The sequence below is a fragment of the Sorex fumeus genome, unplaced genomic scaffold (assembly GCF_029834395.1).
Source record: "Sorex fumeus unplaced genomic scaffold, SorFum_2.1 ptg000008l, whole genome shotgun sequence".
Taxonomy (NCBI): domain Eukaryota; kingdom Metazoa; phylum Chordata; class Mammalia; order Eulipotyphla; family Soricidae; genus Sorex; species Sorex fumeus.
Window position 1 is genome coordinate 88,826,175 of NW_026606065.1, and position 19,357 is coordinate 88,845,531.

At 38.5% G+C, this 19,357-nt stretch overlaps 1 protein-coding gene across 12 annotated transcripts in view; it reads left to right on the top strand.

Moving 5' to 3' along the window:
- Positions 1 to 19,357, top strand: part of SUPT20H (SPT20 homolog, SAGA complex component) — a 37,175-nt gene that overhangs the window by 17,214 nt on the left and 604 nt on the right. For 4 of the 12 annotated variants that reach the window (XM_056109335.1, XM_056109316.1, XM_056109325.1 and 1 more), the window contains exons 15-24: positions 1,441 to 1,467; positions 2,012 to 2,044; positions 3,350 to 3,467; positions 6,220 to 6,322; positions 6,452 to 6,610; positions 8,370 to 8,676; positions 9,171 to 9,325; positions 11,991 to 12,046; positions 14,747 to 14,866; positions 17,325 to 17,430. In XM_056109335.1, the coding sequence (XP_055965310.1) occupies positions 1,441 to 1,467; positions 2,012 to 2,044; positions 3,350 to 3,467; positions 6,220 to 6,322; positions 6,452 to 6,610; positions 8,370 to 8,676; positions 9,171 to 9,325; positions 11,991 to 12,046; positions 14,747 to 14,866; positions 17,325 to 17,430 (1,184 nt within the window). Of the gene's footprint in view, positions 1 to 1,440; positions 1,468 to 2,011; positions 2,045 to 3,349; positions 3,468 to 6,219; positions 6,323 to 6,451; positions 6,611 to 8,369; positions 8,677 to 9,170; positions 9,326 to 11,990; positions 12,047 to 14,746; positions 14,867 to 17,324; positions 17,431 to 18,659; positions 18,764 to 19,357 lie in introns of all 12 variants that reach the window. The other 8 variants (XM_056109299.1, XM_056109283.1, XM_056109290.1 and 5 more) reach the window with 4 other exon arrangements.

Genomic DNA, 19,357 nt, shown 5'->3' on the forward strand with positions numbered 1-19,357 from the left:
CCATAACTTAGAGGCCAGCCGGGTATCCTAGAGGAAAGGGCAGTTCAGATAGAGAAGGGAGCACCAAATAAAGGATGTTTGGAGGATTCTCCCAGGAGGGGAGATGCATGTCGAAAGTAGACTATGGACTGAACATGTTTGCCACTCAATGCCTCTTTTGCAGACCACAACACCCAAAAGGAGAGAGAGAACACAGGGGATTGCCCTGCCACAGAGACAGGGGGGATGGGGGGATGGGGGTGGGAGGGATATTATCCATGGTGGTGGAAAATGGGCACTGGTGGAGGGATGGATATCTGATCATTGTATAATTGAAACCAAAGCACAAAAAATTGTAAATGTACAACTGTAAAAAAAATAAAATAAAGGGAAAAAAAATCAGGCATCTATTTAGAGCTAATTAATTAATAAAAATTTCCCTTTGGGGATTTATTTCTTAGCTAAATGCTGCAAATAGATTTGGCGGTAGACCTAAATAAACTTATAGTCACCATATTGCATGAGGGTTATTTACAGTAGTGATTTCTTTTAAAGAAATTGATGGTATGATTTTTCTAATACTTCATTTGAAAGGTTATACCTGTGATAATCCCCTTTGTCTATTTGTGTGTTGGTATTTTTTGACTTTTTTGTGTAAGCATGAAATGTTTCCAAGCACGTTTGTTCAAGTGGCAGCAAGTTGACTACGTAGAAGCTGTTAAAGGTGCTCCATATTTCAGTATTGCATGTAAAGACCCAGACTTAGTGGGTACATGCTACTTGACTGTACACACAAACACATGCTAATCTTCTGCAACTTAAAGTCAATGTGAGGGGAAAACAGTCTCATTTTTGTCACATTTTGAGTTTTTGAATTTTTGTGTATTAAGTAGAAGAGACAAGATAAAATGATTACTGATATAAACTCTTTCCTTTAAAGATCTAAATTGTTGACTTTCTCTTGTAACCGGTAATATGATCTCATTTTTTAAAAAACTGGTTCAAGGGCCAGGTTCTGCAGAACATGGTTTGCATGCTGGAGCCCAGAATTTGATCCCTGTCACAGCTCACCCAAGCAGCTGAACCAGGAGTAGTTCCTAACCTCCACCAGGTTTGTCTCAAAAAACAAGACAAAAATTGATTTAAAAATTCCACTTAAGAGAGGAAAAAAATCCATTTGAGTGGCCTGAGTTCAGCAGTTGTAGTTCAGTAGTTGCCTTGTGCATTGCGTATGGTTCCCTGAGCACCGCTGATTGTGACCCCTACCCCCCTCCTCCCACCAAAAAGTCCACTTGATTATATTTAACAAGAAAATTAAAATTTTTTTATGCCAAGGAATCGAATTCTGCATCTTTAGTGTCTGGATAACCATTTCTATCAAGTTAGTAAATTGATAAGTATGAAGGTAAGGTTTGAGTTGTTGTAACCAATTTTTTTCTTTTTTTACATTTTATATTTCAGCTCTTCCACAGATGATCATTCAAATTGGTAATTAAGTAAAACTCATTTTAATGTTAAGAAATTATGTATGTGTGACTTTAGAGAGATTGATGTATATTTGAGTTGACGCTAAACTACCTTGTATAAAATATTTTCTAAGATCTTGGAATGTATATAAGAATCTTGGAATGTAATAGTTACTTCCAGAATTAAAGGAAAATCAGAGCATTGCTTACTTGTAATTCAGTGATTATTAATATAGGGCAGGTGCTTGCTAGAATGTATCAACAACTCTTAAACCAGGATTTGTTTTTAATTATTTAAGCTCTGTGCCAAAATAAATTTGCCTTAAGTGAGCCAAATCATTCACAGGATCATCTCATTGCTTAGTCATTTAAAGCTTAGTTCAGCTGTTTCATACGTTTCTGTGTTTTTTTGTTAGAAAATATTTTGTTAGATTGTCATATTGTCCTGGTGGATTCTAACTCAGTTTATAAAATAACTCACTGAAAAATTGAAGCCTTGTAAAATAATTCCCAGACTTAAAAGACAACTATTACCTAAATGTCTTCCTTTTTCAAAACATTTTCAGGTTTGTTATTGGATCAAAGACTGATGCTGAAAGGTAAGAATAACTTGCTTCTTTATTATGAATTTTATAAATACGGAAAACTCTTGCAGGATAGTGAGTAATCCATTTGAGCCAAACTGGTATAGTTATGCCAAAGGTGTTACTAGAAAATTTTTAGGTAGAGTTATGAAAATCAATATGTGAAAGATATTTTCTCGGTAATATTGTCACGATCACGATCATCCTGTTGTTTGTCGATTGCCTCGAGCAGTCACCATTAACGTCTCCTTCTTCCTAGCCCTGAGATTTTAAAAGAGCCATTTCAATGCTCTTTCAGGATTAGGAGAATGAGACCCATCATTGTTGCTGGTATTTAGCATATTGAATATGACACGTGGGGCTGGAGCGATAGCACAGCGGTAGGGCGTTTGCCTTGCACGCGGCCAACATGGCCGACCCGAGTTCGATTCCTCCACCCCTCTCGGAGAGCCTGGCAAGGTACCGAGAGTATCTCGCCCGCACGGCAGAGCCTGGCAAGCTTCCCGTGACGTATTCGATATGCCAAACACAGTAACAAGTGCCACAATGGAGACGTTACTGGGCCCGCTCGAGAAAATCGATGAACAACGGGAAGACTGTGGCTGTGACTGACTATGAATATGACACGGTAAGTTTGCCAGACTCTGCCGTGCAGGCAGGATACTTTTGGTAGCCTGCCAGGTTCTCCAAAGGAGAAATAAGATAATTCACGGCCATGCGCTTCCGGGAGCTGGGTTTTATGTCTCTGCGTCCTGGCCGTTGATGGGACCAACCTGGCGCTGGCGGCAGCTGCTGGGTGTGATGCCTACCTACTGGAAGATGGAGGGTCTAGGTGGAGAGGCCCAGTCCCAAAGCGAGTAGGCTTGGAGACCTTAGCCCCGGGACCCGCATGCCTGGGTTCCTCTGCCAGTTCTTTCATGCATGAGGCCCGTCCAGACGTGTGGAGAGTGGTCCCAGCATGGCCGTGGCTGGCTCTGGAGGTCCTCAGCTGCTGGGGCTCTGCTCAGGATGGGGGGTGGGAGGTTCAGGGGGGAGAGAAACTCAACCCTCTCCCCCTCCAAGGGGCCCCGGTGAGGACAGCCAGGCGCAGGGGCAGGAGACTCTGTAATATTGTAATTAGAATAAAAATGAAAATGAATATTTTTAACTGCTTAACAATTAAATAACTACCATAACTTCTGTAGTAGAAGCAAAATATCTTTTAGTTGGATAAAATGTGAGTATCTCATTGTAGATGTCTAACTTTATGTTATTTTTAATGGAATACTATTTATTATTACATAATGTTTTACTAATATCTATTTTGAACTATTATTTTAGGGTAGTTAGTCAATACCAAGAATTGGTTCAGAATGAGGCAAAATGTCCAGTAAAGATGTCACATAGCTCCAGTGGCTCTACCAGCCTCAGTCAACTTTCCCCAGGAAAAGAAACAGAAGTGAGTTTGGTCGCTTTTGTGTATGTGTGTCTTGTGTGTGTGCTTGCATCCACACGGAGCATGCACATACCTTCTGTGCTCTATGTGTTTGTGCGTACGAGCATGCTTATTTTTTGTGCCTAATGTGTATTGTGTGTGTGCGCACGCTAAATTTGTGTTTGCTTATTGTGCATGTGCATGTGCCATTAGTTTTTGTATCTAATTATTTTTTCATTAATGCTTTAAAATGGAAAATTTTAAATATGTACAGAAAAGTTTAATGAACGTTTGAATATACTGTTTAGAAGGCTTCACGTTACTTTTTGCCAGGAAAAAATTTTGTGGTGGAAACTTTGCCTTTGTGTTATTTCTTCTTCTCACTCAAACTCTTACTGTTATTCAGAAATCTTATGTATGCTGTAATTTTTTGCTTAATTTTGGTTTGAGCACCATACTCATTTAATGGGCTGGAGCAATAGCACAGCGGGTAGGGCGTCTACCTTGCATGCAGCCAAGCTGGCTGAGCCGGGTTCGATCACTCCACCTCCTCCACCCCTCTCAGAGAGCCCCGCAAGCTACCGAGAGTATCTTGCCCTCACGGCAAAGCCTGGCAAGCTACCCGTGACGTATTCGATATGCCAAACACAGTAACAAGCCTCACAATGGAAATGTTATTGGGCCCGCTTGAGCAAATCGATGAACAATGGGAGGACAGTGCTACAGTGCTCCTCATTTAATATTCAGGTCCCTCCTGTCATAAAGCTCTCTGGCTGATCCTGGAGGTGCTCAGGGAGCTATGTGGTGCTGGGGGTGGAACCCAGGCCTCTTGCATACAAAACATACTCCAGCTCATCAAGGTATCTCCTCAGCTCTGTATTACAACCTTTTGTCCAGGGATCTTATCTGAAATTGTGTTCTGTAAAATCTGTTTTCATTTCATGAGTATTCAGAGTACCTTAAATTATTTTTTCCTTAAATTCTTATTAGTGAAACACCATGAGGTACAGTTATAGACTTACAAATTTTTGTGCTTGGGTTTCAGTTATACAGTGATTGAGTACCCATCCCTCCACCAGTGCCCATTCTCCACCGCCACTGATACTAGTATCCCTCCCTCCCCCCATTCCCCCAGCCTCTGTGGCAGGGCATTCCCTTTTGTTCTCCCGCTCCTTTTGGGTGCTGTGGTTTGCGAAAGAGGCTTTGAGTGGCAGTCATATTCGGTCTGTAATCTACTTTCAGCATGTATCTCCCATCCTGGGAGGATCCTCCCAACACCCTTTATTTGGTGTTCCCTTCTCTATCTGAGCTGCCTTTTCCCCTAGCATGTGCGGCTGGCTTCTAAGCCATGGAGTAAACCTCCTGGTACTTACTTCGGCTGTTCTTGGGTGTTAGTCTACTATTTTGTTACTTATGTTCCCCAGATGAATGCAGTCTTTCTATGTCTGTCCCTCTCTTTCTGACTCATTTTACTTAGCATGATACTTTCCAGGTAGTACCATTTGTATGTAAATTTCATGACTTCATCTTTTCTAACAGCTACATAGTACTCCATTGTGAAGATGTACCGAAGTTTCTTTAACCAGCCATCTGTTCTAGGGCTCTCAGGTTTTTTCCAGATTCTGGCTATTGTAAACAGTGCTGCAATGAACAATCAAGTGCAGATGTCACTTCGACTATACTTTTCTGCATCTCTGGGACATATTCCCAGGAGTGGTATTGCTGGGTCAAATGGGAGGCTCAATTTCTGATTTTTTGAGAATCATCCATAACACAGGTTGCTTTTGTTCTTTTGAATGTGAGCCAGTCTCTGTGGTGTGAGATGATATCTCATTGTTGTTTTGATCTGCATCTCCCTGATGATTTATGATGTAGAGCATTTTCTCATGTGCCTTTTAGCCATTCGGATTTCTTCTTTGAGAAAGTTTCTGTTCATTTCGTCACCCCATTTTTTGATGGGGTTGGATGTTTTCTTTTTGTGGAGTTCAACCTGTACTTTGTATATTCTTGATATCAACCCCTTGTTGGATGTGTATTGGGCAAATATCCTTTCCCATTCTGTAGACTGTCTTTGTATTTTGGTAACTGTTTCTTTTGAGGTGCAGAAGCTTCTTAGTTTAAGATAGTCTCATTTGTCTATCTCTGTTTTCACTTGCTTGGACAGAGGTGTGATATCTTTGAAGATACGGTTACCTTCAGTGTCATGGAGGGTTTTGCCAACTTTGTCTTCAATGTACCTTATGGATTCCAGTCTAATGTTGAGGTCTTTAATCCATTTTGATCTTATTTTTGTGCATGGTTTTAGGCAGAGATCTAAGCCCATTTTTTTGCATGTAGCTGTCCAGTTTTGCCAGCACAATTTGTTAAAGAGGCTTTCCTTGCTCTACTTCACATTTCTTGTTCCCTTATCAAAGATTAGATGATCATATGTTTGGGGGGAGATGTCAGTATATTCAAGCCTGTTCCATTGGTCTGCAGCTCTGCTTTTGTTCCAGTACCATTCTATTTTAATTATTACTGCTTTATAGTAGAGTTTGAGGTTCGGGAGGTTGATTCCTCCCATTTTCTTTTTCCCAAGAATTGCTTTAGCTATTTGTGGGGCCTTTTGTTCCATATGAATTTCAGGAGTGTTTGCTTAGTACCTTAAAATTTTTAATCATCTGCTCCAGCAAATCGATGAACAGCAGGACAGTGCTACAGTGCTACTTTAATCTAGCAAGTTGCAATGGTATTAACATAAATTTCTGATTGTGTACTTAATATTATCCTCTTGTAGCAGCCTGAGACGGTGTCAGTTCAGTCTTCAGTATTGGGGAAGGGAGTGAAACATCGACCTCCACCAATCAAGCTACCCTCAAGCTCAGGAAATAGTTCTACAGGTAAAATTTTTTTTATTTTTTCTAGTGTGAGAAACATATGATATGTTTACAAAGTTTTATTCATGTATTTTCATACTTCACAGAGTTTTTAATTGTAAGTCTTTGAAATAACTTACATTTTTTTTCCAGGTAACTATTTTACACCACAACAGGTCAGCAGCTTTCTTAAATCTCCAACTCCTCCTCCTGCTTCTAAGCCACCAAGTCTTTCTCGGAAGTCCTCTGTGGATCTCAGTCAAGTTAACATGCTCTCTCCAGCTGCCTTGTCACCTGCCAGTTCATCACAAAGTGAGTGATAACTTAAATTTTTCACTAACTCTTCATAAAACTTTACATTAGTGTTTCTTATGGCAGCGTTGTTTGTTGTTCTTGGTTTTGTTTTTGTTTTTTTGACCAGTGGAATAGTGAAATCTGAATGTACTGTGTACCCAAAATATATAATTTGGAGAAGATGCAGGCAAATCTCTTGTTGATTGTATGTATTATGTGTTTATTGTAATTGTATTTGTTTTTCTGTATGTATGTATGCACTTTGTATATACCTTTTTATTTATAGACTTGCAACCTACACATCTCCTAGAAAAATTAATCTCATAGTTGTGGCAATAAGATTCCAAAATATTTTTTATTTCCGTGTACCCTAGGATCATTTTACATTTTATGTAAACTATATAGAAATATATCTATATATATTTATATAATAAGTCCTAAGAGTTTTGCTGCAGTCCGGTCTTTGCATGTATAAGTAGCCAACCACTTTCCAAGATGGTGATACAATAAACTGAAAATTGATTTTCCAAAAACACTCCTACACTCTTATAGGTTATTGTCAGTTTACTAAACTGTGGTGACAATCATGCATTCTACAGATATTAAAAATGTAATTTTTGTTAGTGAATACTTTTTTTTTTAACATCAAATAGACTTGTACAAAAATTCTAGCATTTAGTTTGGGAGAATTTAAAGTAGTAAATATGAGATAGTAACCAGTTTACCAAAAAAAAAAAAAAAAAGCATTCCAGTTTTTTAGATTTTTTTTTAGAGATATCTAATGTGTGCTGAAAGTTTTAGTACACTGCACAGTGATAGGGTGGTCTTTGCATTAGAGATAAACATCTTCATCTTGATAGCTCAAAAGGTGTAATTTTTCTGCCTTCTTGTTTTGCACAAAGAAAAATTTATAAATTTCCTGAAAGTCTTATTCTCACTTCTTATGTTGTGGGTATGGATTATGTTAATCTACTGCACACAATTGTTACTTTAAGTTAAAGGGTTGAGTAACAGCTTCTGGACATTCACATTTCTTTCCTTTCTTTCTGCAGGACATGAAAGCTAAAAAAGAAAACACCTCAAGAGCTTTTGGTTTTATTTTTTTGGTTTTTGTTTTTTGTTTTTGTTTTTTTTTTTAAAGTTGATAAACTGTGCATATTTCATTCACAACAGATTTTCTATACATTCTACATTAAAACAGAAGTACACAGTTACTGTTAAAGATGCAGTATTATCTATTAAATATTTTCTTAATTACTGTGTTTTGTAAACTTGTTTGTCAGGATACACTTGATGTGTTAGGAATTAAACATGTATATTTAGGTGCCAAATATAATTGTTAACCATATGTAATTTATTAAATATGTTCAGAATTTATCTCATTCCGTTACAGAAAATAAGCAATATTTTTAAATGAAGTCCTAAATTAGTGAATAGTAATTAACAAGAAGTAATTTGAATTCTTTTTAAACTTTTTAGGCCAAAGGTAGCATGTGAGGAACTAACTTAAATGGGTATTGTGGTAGAATACAAATGTCTCTTTTTACTGTTACTGTAATAGCATCTTTGATGGGATTTTTAGGTGATATACTGCATCCTTAATTGTAATTGAGTGTAGCAACACTCATGTATCATGTGTAGAAATTAACACTTGCAGTTAACTGCTTCTTAAAAACTAGGACAACTTGTCAGTGCTAAGTAAGATTCCATTAACCTTATTTTAAAAGGACTGGCCATTTATAACAAACTAGCAATTTTTATTTTTCTCAATGAGCAGGATCTGGAACTCCTAAGCCATCTACTCCTACACCAACCCCTTCATCGATCCCACACCCTCCTGATGCTCAGAGCTCAACTCCTATTACCCCTTCAACCACCCCTACTCCCCAAGATTCAGGCTTCACCCCTCAGCCCACTTTGTTAACTCAGTTTGCTCAGCAGCAAAGGTCTCTGAGCCAGGCAATGCCTGTAACAACCATTCCTCTTTCCACCATGGTAACATCTATAACTACAGGAACCACGGCCACCCAGGTCATGGCAAACTCTGCTGGACTTAACTTCATCAATGTAGTGGGCTCTGTTTGGTAAGTTTGTGTTGCTACCCTGATCTTTATTTTATGCTTTTAACCAATTTGATTAAAGCTTTATTTGAAGATAACAATGAATTGCCCAGCAGAGCAGCTTGAAATAATGTAATTTAGATAAGGATAAAATTAACTGACAAGTATATTTTAATGTTAGGTAATATTATCCATAACGTGCACTAAGATGTTTCTGCTGTAACACATTTATAACAGCATAGATTTTCCTGTTTATCCTTTCATCGTTGTTGAAGCACTTGATTTAGTGCTTTGTAGATCCTTATTTTGAACCTTGATAAATGTACACGACTTAATTTTAGCTAAGTTTGCCATCATTTTCTAGCATAAGGATAAAACTGATCCTTAAATTGAAATTTAACATACAAATAATACCTGCTTGTGATGTTTTAATGGTTTTTTGACACAAATCATACGTGACTGATTTTCCCCCCTTGGATGTACTGCAAGTTTTAATACTTGATCTTGTTTTCTTACAGTGGAGCTCAGGCTTTGATGAGTGGTTCAAATCCTATGTTGGGCTGTAACACTGGTGCCATAACTCCTGCAGGAATAAACTTGAGTGGCCTTCTACCCTCAGGAGGCCTGCTACCAAATGCATTGCCTAATGCAATGCAAGCAGCTTCTCAAGCAGGTCAGAATATTGGAAATAATAACCTGTGAAAAATTTAAAGTAAATGCTGAAGAAAAATGCCATTTTGATGGTTCTGAGACTTCTAATGTCCTTATTTCAGAAGGGGTTGCGTCACAAATAGTTAATTTCAAAACCTTTATAAAAGTTCTGATACTTTCATTCAAACCATCTAGCACACAACTTATGTCAAGAAACTGGTAAGCAAGAACATAGCTTTCCACAACTTAAATTTTCCATTTAAACATGATAGATTTAACCTTGATGAAAGTCTTTCTGTTACTATAGTTCTTCTACTTGAGATGAAAACATACTGTGTGTAGAAAGGGTAACATAATAATTCGAGGTGAAAACATACTGTATGCAGAAAAGGTAACATAATAAAGTAAAGTAAAAGTAAAGGCCCTCCCGTTGATCGTCGATTTGCTCGAGCGGGCCCAGTAACGTCTCCATTGGAGACTTTGTTGTTACTGTGTTTGGCATATCGAATACTCTCGGTAGCTTGCCGGGCTCTCCGAGAGGGGCGGAGGAATCGAACTCGCGTTGGCCATGTTGGCCGCGTGTAAGGCGAACGCCCTACCCGCTGTGCTATTGCTCCAGCCATAATAAGGCATCTAAAAGATTCTAAAGCTGGACTGTCTTTAGTTTGAATTAGATTTGAGCAACTGTAATCATGGGACAATTTCTTTGCCTCACTTTCCTCATTATTAGAATCATAGTAAAAATACCTCAGTTGTGAGGTTTGATGTAGGTGAAATGCTTAAATCGTACTCTGAGATTTGATAAACATTAAAAATATTGTGGCACTGGTGTTAACATAGTGGCAGTTTTAGTTATATATAGTATTAGGCTGGAGCAATAGCACAGCAAGTAGGGCGTTTGTCTTGCACGAGGCCTACCCAGCCAACCTAGGTTCGATTTCTCCGCCCCTCTCAGAGAGCCCGGCAAGTTACCGAGAGTATCTCGCCCGCACAGCAAAGCCTGGCAAGCTGCCCGTGATGTATTCGATATGCCAAACACAGTAACAAGTCTCACAGTGGAGAAGTTACTGGGCCCGCTAGAGCAAATCATTGAACAATGGGAGGACAGTGACAGTGATAGTATTAGTTATTCCATGCACAGAGAAATGTAACATGATATTGTAAAAATCTAACCAGCAATATTTTGGAGTAGCCCAACTCTGAAGAAATATATACTGCAAAAATAAACTTGATACAATAAAACCAGAGATTGGAGTGGTAGTATACTGGGCAGAATGCTTGCCTTGCACATGGCCGTCCCAGGTTCAAACCTCGGCATCCCATAAGGTTCCCCGAGCACTGCCCAGAGTAATTGCTCCATACAGAGCCAGAAGTAACCCTTGAGCCTTGCCAGGTGTGACTCAGAAACCCAGTTTAAAGAAAAAAAAAACAGTAATACAAATAATTAAAAGTGAGTTTTAAGAAAGAAAACAATGTCATTTAAATATAGTAACAATGATGTGATTTACTAATTCTTAGCTCTCCCTTGTTAATCATGTTCTAATGGAAGAGGTTCTTGGTAATACTATCCAAGTGTAGAATTTAGGATATTACCAGTTACATGTGGTTCTAGCTGGTAGCTGGCACGAGAAAGAAATCACTCGAACTGTTTCATATATGTTGAAATGGGAATGCAAATATCAGCCTTCAGTTGATATTTATAAAAAATTGATGAAGTGAAATGAAAGAGCCTTTGACTAACTAGCATCTGCCTGTAAAATGAGTCATGGCATTTCATGAGTAAGTTTCCCTGAAATGGACTACAGTATTGTAATATTTTAGTTTGATTATATATGCTTTTTTAAGTTTCTTATAAAGGCTGTGATAATACCTGTTTCCTGCTTCACCTCTCCCCCCCCCCCCCACGCCCCCCCATGTAAAATCTGTTTGGAGGCTTTTTCCACTCTGGAGAAGCCTGTGTTCTCTCATGAATGCTTGTCTCTCTTTCTCTCCCTTCACACCTCTCCCAGTACCTTTCAATAAAATCGATTTTTATTTATTAAAAAAAAATAACACTTGACTAGAGAATCAGAGAAATTTTAATTGACATTTAATTGGTATTCCACTAAGATATTTAGTGAAAATATACATATTTTGAAAGGTCAGGGAGCTGCAGCCAAAACCAGGAATGTTTTTATATTTAAAACAAAGATAAAGAGGAATCAAGTACTGTATGTGTACCAAGAGCCAACTGGAGAAAAAAATAATTGTGTTACCTTTAGCTTAAACTATGTGCTCTTTGTTACATTACAAATTCAGGGTGATGAGTTCTGAGTTTAACTGCAATTTTTTTCTCAGTTTCAATTCTTAAATGTGCAATTGAATGTTTTAGCATAACTGATAACAAACAACTTTAAAAAAACAGCATACTGGTTCTCAGAGGGTGCCAATTATTGTCACAATAAGTTTGTTATATTCACAGAGCTTGCATGCTCTTTTACATTACTTTTTTTCAGTCAGCGATAAAACTGGTGATAATTCTGTATAAATATAGAATGGAATGCTTACCTTAATACTGTCCTTGATTAAAGATTCAGTATTAAAATTAATGAAAATAATTGTAGACATTTTGGAAGTAGAAAATTAACACATCTCTGCAGAACACTCAGTTTTGATTCCTTGTAATAACCATAAGTTTTATTGAATAGGTGTTCCATTTGGTCTAAAAAATACTTCAAGTCTCAGGCCCTTAAATCTACTGCAGGTAAGCCTGAAACATTGCTTTTGATTATCAGTGTTTGTTTTTTAACTGGTATATTTGCATTTGAGATTTTGAGACCTGTTGAGAATCTTCTAAGATATGATTATGTGAGTGCTACCTTTATATGGGCTGGAGCAATAGCACAGTGGGTAGGGCATTTGCCTTGCAGGAGGCCCACGCGACCAACCAGAGTTCGATTCCTCTGCCCCTCTTGGAGAGCCTAGCAAGCTACCGAGAGTATCTCGCCAGCACGGCAAAGCCTGGCAAGCTACCGGTGACGTATTCGATATGTCAAACACATTAACAACAAGTCTCACATAGGAGACGTTAACTGGGCCTGCTTGAGCAAATCGATGAGCAGTGGGAGGACAGTGCTACATGCTACCTTTATATATTTAAGGGGAAAGAATGCTAGTCTACTTAATGAACTTTTCATTATCTCCAGCACTCTACTTAAGAACTAGCTATTCCGTTGAGGAAAATTGACAATTTCTAATCAGAACATTTTCTTCTGATAGAAGCAGTAGAAAGAATATCATTCCTCTGTCAGTTGAAGTTTTCTTTTTACATTAATGTATTATTTTTGTACATACAGATTGTCAGCTTGAGTAGATATTTTTCAGTGGGCATATGGGGCTGGAATGATCATACAGTGGGTAGGGCGCTGGGCTTGTGTTTGATTCTTGTTACCCCATATTGTCCTTCATGAGTGATCTCTGAGCCAGGAGTAAGCCCTGGGCACAGCTGGGTGTGGTTCTCTGCAGAGAGCTTTTATAAAACAAAAATTAAAAGTTATGAAGATAAAGATCTAGAGACAATGATAGACCTCTGGTTTATCGACAGATAAAGCTTTTCTGCAGTAGGGGCCAGAGCAATAGTATAATGGGTATAGCACTTGCTTTGCACTCAGCCAACCTGGATTTTATCCCCAGCATCCCATATGGTTCCCTGAGCACCACCAGAAGTAATTTCTGAGTGCAGAACCATGAGTAACTCCAGAGCATTGCCAGATGTGACCCAAAACCCATTTTTTTCCTGCTATTAAGGAAAATTAGGAAATTATTAGAGCCAAAACTTTAAACTTGTTATATAAAATGTAAACTGTCAATATTTACCTTTTATGATTGATAATTTATCTGTAATATAGCCCATTCATTGGTTTATTTAACCAACTTCTGCATTTTGTTGTTGAATTTCTCTTCAAGATCACTCTTAGTATTAAGGTATGCATGAGGGACCTGAGCGATAGCACACAAGGTATAGCCCCCAAAAAAAAAAAGGTGTGTAGTAGACGGAAGAGATAGTACAAAGAAGCTTGCCTTGCATATCTTGAAACTGGTTTAGATCTTCAGCACCACATAAGGGGTCCTGATCCCTGCCTGATACATGCCCTCCATATCTCCTGCCCACCACCCCCGATTCCCCTTAGGGTATGAACTAATTTTAATAAGCACGAAGTTACCTTATAAATATATTTCACGTTTATTGCGTGAAGGAGGAGCATTTAACCTATTATATGTCCAAATTTTCCCCTAACAATAAGCCATCCATTGTCCCAGGAAATGGTTCAGCTGGCTGTGGCCATAATATGCTAAGCATGCAAAGCCCAATAATTATATTCCCAGCACTGTCTTTGGTATATGCTGTTTTGTTATTTTGTTGTTTTGGGGGCCACACCCAGCAATGCTCAGGGCTTACTTTTGGCTCTGCACTAAGAAATCACTCAGAGCGTGCTCAGAGGACCTTATGGGATGTCGGGCAATGAAGTCAGGGAAGCTACATGCAAGACATACCCTCCCTGCTGGACTATCTCCTGAGCATTCCCAGCACTATTTGATCATCCAAGCACCATCAAGGTGGTCCTGGTGGTTCCTAGAAGCTCTTGGGAGACCTGCTTCTTAAAACAGTGAATTATCCTGGTTATAGATAATTTGACCCAAGAATAGTTGTTATGCACTTTATTATTTAAACTTAAAGCTTACTTTTAACTCCTACAGAACAAAATGTACCCCCTTCTCCCCCCAAAAAAGCAAAGATAATGTATTGTTACCTAATGGATTTGGAAAACAAAATTGTAATTTTTAATGTGAGACTTTCTGTATGCGTAAACTTTTTAAATTTGAATTTCAGCTTCCAGCAAATGTGTACAAACTATAAACATCAAACAAAGTTTGAGCATTTCTGAATTTTGGAGAAACAGATTTGGGGGCGTGAATTTTCCTAATAGATATCTCTGATTAACACCAGCTTTTTTTCATATTTTTAGTGCTTTAAATACTGTTAAGTTAGATATAATGTAACAAAGATCTAACATATTACATTTTATTATAATACATTGTACTGATGTAAACTTAAATGTATCGATATATGGTTAAATAAAAATAGCTTTATCTAAATTTGAAGGCTAATTGTTAACTTCAGGCAAAGATTCATATTTGAGAATAGTAATATCTTTGGCAGCCCAAGTAATAGTATTTAGAAATTGCTTAGAAGCAAATCTTTATATTTTAATCATTTTCTTGTTTACAAGACTATTAATATTGGTTTCTCACATATAAGCATATATTTAACGGCCAGATCTTTTTTGGTTTGGCTTCTGTTCACGGTTCCTCCTTCCCTTTAAGAAAGCCTGATACATAGTGGAAAATATTTGTAAAAAAGAAATTCAATGTGCAGTCAGCTAATTTTTTAAATTCTTAATAGCTTCCAGGTGGCTCGCTGATTTTTAACACTCTGCAACAACAGCAACAGCAGCTTGCTCAGTTCACACCTCAACAACCTCAGCAACCCACAACTTCTAGCCCTCAACAGCCAGCGGAGCAGGTACCGGTTTCTCTTGTCCCTGTCCTTTGTGCAATAGAGTAACAACATTGTACATTCATTCCAGGTATATTTCAGAACATTTATTTAGTTGGAAATAGCATTTCCCATTTGGTTATTTTTCCTTAATAGTTAATGATAGTGACTGTTGATTATTAAGGACCGTATTCTAATTCTCACATCAGCTGAACAGGTGATACCATTTCTACTTTGCCTTTCCTTTCTGTGAGGGAAGGGGGAGGCAGGGGGCACAGCCTGGCTAATTCCTGGCTCCGCTCTCAGGAATCACTCTTCACGAAACTCGGGAACCAAACAGTCCTATGGAGTAGTGGGGATTGAGCCTGGATCAGTCATAAGGCAAGCGCCATACCCACTGTACTATTGCTCTGGCCCCCTCCATTTCTGTTTTTCATAGTACAAAACAGATTCAAATACATAGCTTTATTTTTTTCTTTATGGCTTTTTGAGTCATACTCGACGATGCTCAGGAGTTATTCCTGGCTCTGTGCTCAAGAATTACTCCTGACAGCGCTCAGGCAGTGCTCAATCCCCATATGGGATGCCAGAGATTGAACCTGGGTCAGGCACGTGCAAAGCAAACATCCTACTCACTGTAGGCCCCCACTCTGGCCCTTCAGATAATAACTTTCTCATTACCATAGCAGTGAGGGGCAGAGCAGAGATTCAAATCCAGATATTTTTTGTTTTGTTTTGTTTTGGGGCCATACCCAGCAATGCTCAGGGGTTACTCCTGACACTGTTGATGAATTATTCCTGGCAGTGTTGGATGGGATGCCCGGGATCAAACCTGGATCTGCTGCATGCAGGGCAAGTGCCCTACACGCTGTACTATCAGTCTGGCCCCCACAAATCCAGGTTTTAACTGTCCGTATAGGCTGTGTGTTCTCCATTAAGAAAGAGATGTCCTGTTATCATGAAGACTGGGTAGTACGAGGTCTAAAAAAAAAAATTAGCAGAATGTATAAGGAGCATTGAACAGGAAACTATGCTTGTTACTTCTGAACCTTTGCTAAACTTTGAAATTATCTGAAGAACTTATAAAAAAACGCTGATTCGTTCCTGCTTGACACCTTCAGAATTTTTCTTAGTTCACAAATACACTGTGCTGTGGCTGGAGGGATAGCATGGCAGGTAGAGCGCTTGCATTGTATGCAGCCAACCCAGGTTTAATTCCTCCATCCCTCTTGAGAGCCCAGCAAGCTACTGAGAGGATTCTGCCTGCATGGCAGAGCCTGGCGAGCTCCCTATGGTGTATTCGATATGCCAAAAACAGTAGCAAGGGGCTGTAGCGATAGCACAGCGGGTAGGATGCTTGCCTTGCATGCGGCCCACCTGAGTTCGATTCCCAGCATCCCATATGGTCCCCTGAGCACCGCCAGGGGTAATTCCTGAGTGCAGAGCCAGGAGTAACCCCTGTGCATCGCCAGGTGTGACCCAAAAAGCAAAAAAAAGAAAAAGAAAAAGAAAAAAAAAACAGTAACAAGAAGTCTCACAATGGAGATGTGACTGGTGCCCGCTGGAGCAAATCTGTGAACAAGAAGACAGTGCTACAGACAGTGTACAAATATAAAATGTTCCCCATAAGTGCATCTTGCAAAATTGTTTCAATCAAGTACTGGCTGGAGAAAGTTTAGTTTGAAAGTTAGTAAATGTGATTGACTTTTTAATGTCATCTTGTGTTACTGAATTTGTAGTTCTTAGAATTTTTGTAATTGGGATTTTAATAGAGAGCCTTGGAGTTTGCAAATAAGGTGGTGTTTTCATTTTTTACACTCTGCATTTTTCTTTCGGGATTGGGGGAAGCACTATAGGTCACACCTACTGGTGCTCAGAAGCTTTTCTTGGCTTTGCGGTCAGCAGTGATCCCTGCAGTCCTAAAGGGATTATTCGTATTGCTGGGAGTTTGAACAGGGTCATCAGAATACAAGCTGACTCCTTAATCCCCAGAACTATCTCTCCAGCTCCTGTATGCCTTTTTTCTTGACCTATTTCTCACTAAAGATTTTTGCTATATTGCAAAATGATTTAAAGCTTTAAAAAAAAAAAATACCCAGGGGCCAGAGTAGTAGTACATTAGGTAGGGCATTTGCCGTGCACACGGCTGATCCTGGTTCAATCCCTGGCATCCCAAGCACCACCAGGAGTAATTCCTGAGTGCAGAGCCAGGAGTAACCCCTGAGAATCGCTAAGTGTGACCTAAGAGCAAAAAAGGAAAAAAACACCCATAGATCTGGTGAAGCCTTACGGGAAACAGTAATTATACATCATAAAAACTACATAAATTGGGGGAAATAAATTATGATGATTCTAATTGCTATTGAAGTTTTTTTCTTATGGTTCTCTTTATAAGATTTAGTATAATTTTTTTCTGATTAAAAAAATACTAACTTTTCGGTCATTTGCTTTTCCTTTTGCAAGTCATTGTATTTTTTTCATTTAGGTGTCTGAACAAGGTTCAACAAGTCAAGAACAGGCCTTATCTGCTCAGCATGCTGCTGTTATTAATCTTGCTGGAGTAGGAAACTTCATGCAGTCACAGGCAGCTGGTGAGTATTTCCATAACTAAGTAAGTTTGCTCTGAGTAGCTAATTGGTGTGATATCTATTATGTCTATTTTGCAAAGAGTAATTAGGAACGCAGTTATATTTAATATGCCCACTGCTTAGTGAATTTTATTCATTTACAATAGTCAATTTAAAATGCTTTGGTTTCCGTACATTAACAGCTATTTTCTCCTGATGTTATGATTTGTTGGCAAAATTTTCTATTTTCTTCCCCCTTATACTTGAAGGGAAACTATAAAACCAGTAAACTTTGCTGGAATAAACATTTTCTAAATTACATAATCTTTGTCTCATTCTGATAACTTGTAATGATTTAGATCGTAGTTGTCAATAGTATTAACTTCTATGAGTTACTTTTATAATTAGTAGAAAATGAAATGACTGAATGATTGTGCTGCACTTGAAACAGTTTAAGTGGTAAACCAAAGGCTTACCTTTAATAAATATTATCTTACCAGTTGATAACTTTACATTTAACTACAATCAATAATCAAATGTTCAGGATTGTGGTATAGCAAGCATGTCAACGTTTTGCTTTGTCAATCACTGTGGGCTGTTCACTCAGTGTCTGAATTTAGAAGTCTTTTAAGCTTTTACATAAACTGGTATTTAGAGCTAGTAAATTTCCAAATGTACAAATTATGTATTTTCAAAATTTACCTATTGCTAGACCTGCTACTTTTGAGTGAATCAAAAAACATTTAGACAGAACTTTTCTCATCTGAGGGTGACCCAATAGCTTAAAGGAACAATGTGGTCTCAGTTCACCTGTGTTGTTAGTGGCCTGATACTAACTGTAACTCAATTTTTATGTACCAGTTCTGTGCTTTAGAGTATTTGCTTTCTCCCCTGCCTCTACTTAACTAGTCACACTGTAACATGATGTGCTGTATCTGACATTGTGTGAGAAAGCCTTCAGAACAGAACGGAACCTGTTATCAGTAAGCATCCATAGGCGAGAAAGGAAGGCTAAAGGGCTCTTGGAAAAGGCTCATTGCTCCCTTCCCTTTCATGTCCAGAAGTTCTATAACCAGTGGTACCTTGACTAACTGGAGACTATACTAAATTGACTCCCAAACTGTCTGGATTTTGATACTTAGATTAATCATACTGATAACTTTTCTATTATTTCATTTTCTGTGTTGTCCTTTTCTAACCTGTCAGCCTTCAAACCTTTTGACTGGCCTGCTTTCCCCTTCTCCTCTCTGTAGTGTTGTCTCAGCTTGGCTCTGCCGAGAACAGACCTGAGCAAAGCCTTCCTCAGCAGAGATTCCAGCTCTCCTCTGCCTTTCAACAGCAGCAGCAACAGATACAAGTAATCCAGCAACTTCACTCTGATTACAGTTGAAAAATACTCTGCTCCAAAAGTACCTCAAAATATATTCTATTTTAGTGTTACTTTACTGACTACAGTAAATGGTAAATGATTTAGCAAGTTTAACGTAAAAGTGACATGTTCACCAATTTGGAGCACTGAATATATTTTGTACACCTAAGCCATATTCTTTCTCTAAATACCATCTTTCATGAAGTGCTGGTGGCACATTAACATACATTTAGTTTCTAGTCGATTTTGCAAGAGAGACAGTTGCAAATGCCAATGGCTAAATATTTCAATAATGTACTAGAGAAAAGGCCAAGACAAACTAGTGTACCTGTTAGCAAATGTCCTTATGTTAGAAGAATGTTACAGCATATTACGAAGTATATTTATAGTCTTTCTGCAAGGTAGTTTTATATTGCAATGAATCCTTCTACAACAAATGGTCACCGAAGTTGCTGAGTTTACTGCAGTATGGACTGGCAGGCCAAATAAAGTCTTGAGGTTGTTCACCCAAGAACCATTTTTAAAGCCCGCAGAAGGCTTCTGTGCCACTGGTGCTGTGTGACTGTGCGTTGTCTCAGTGTT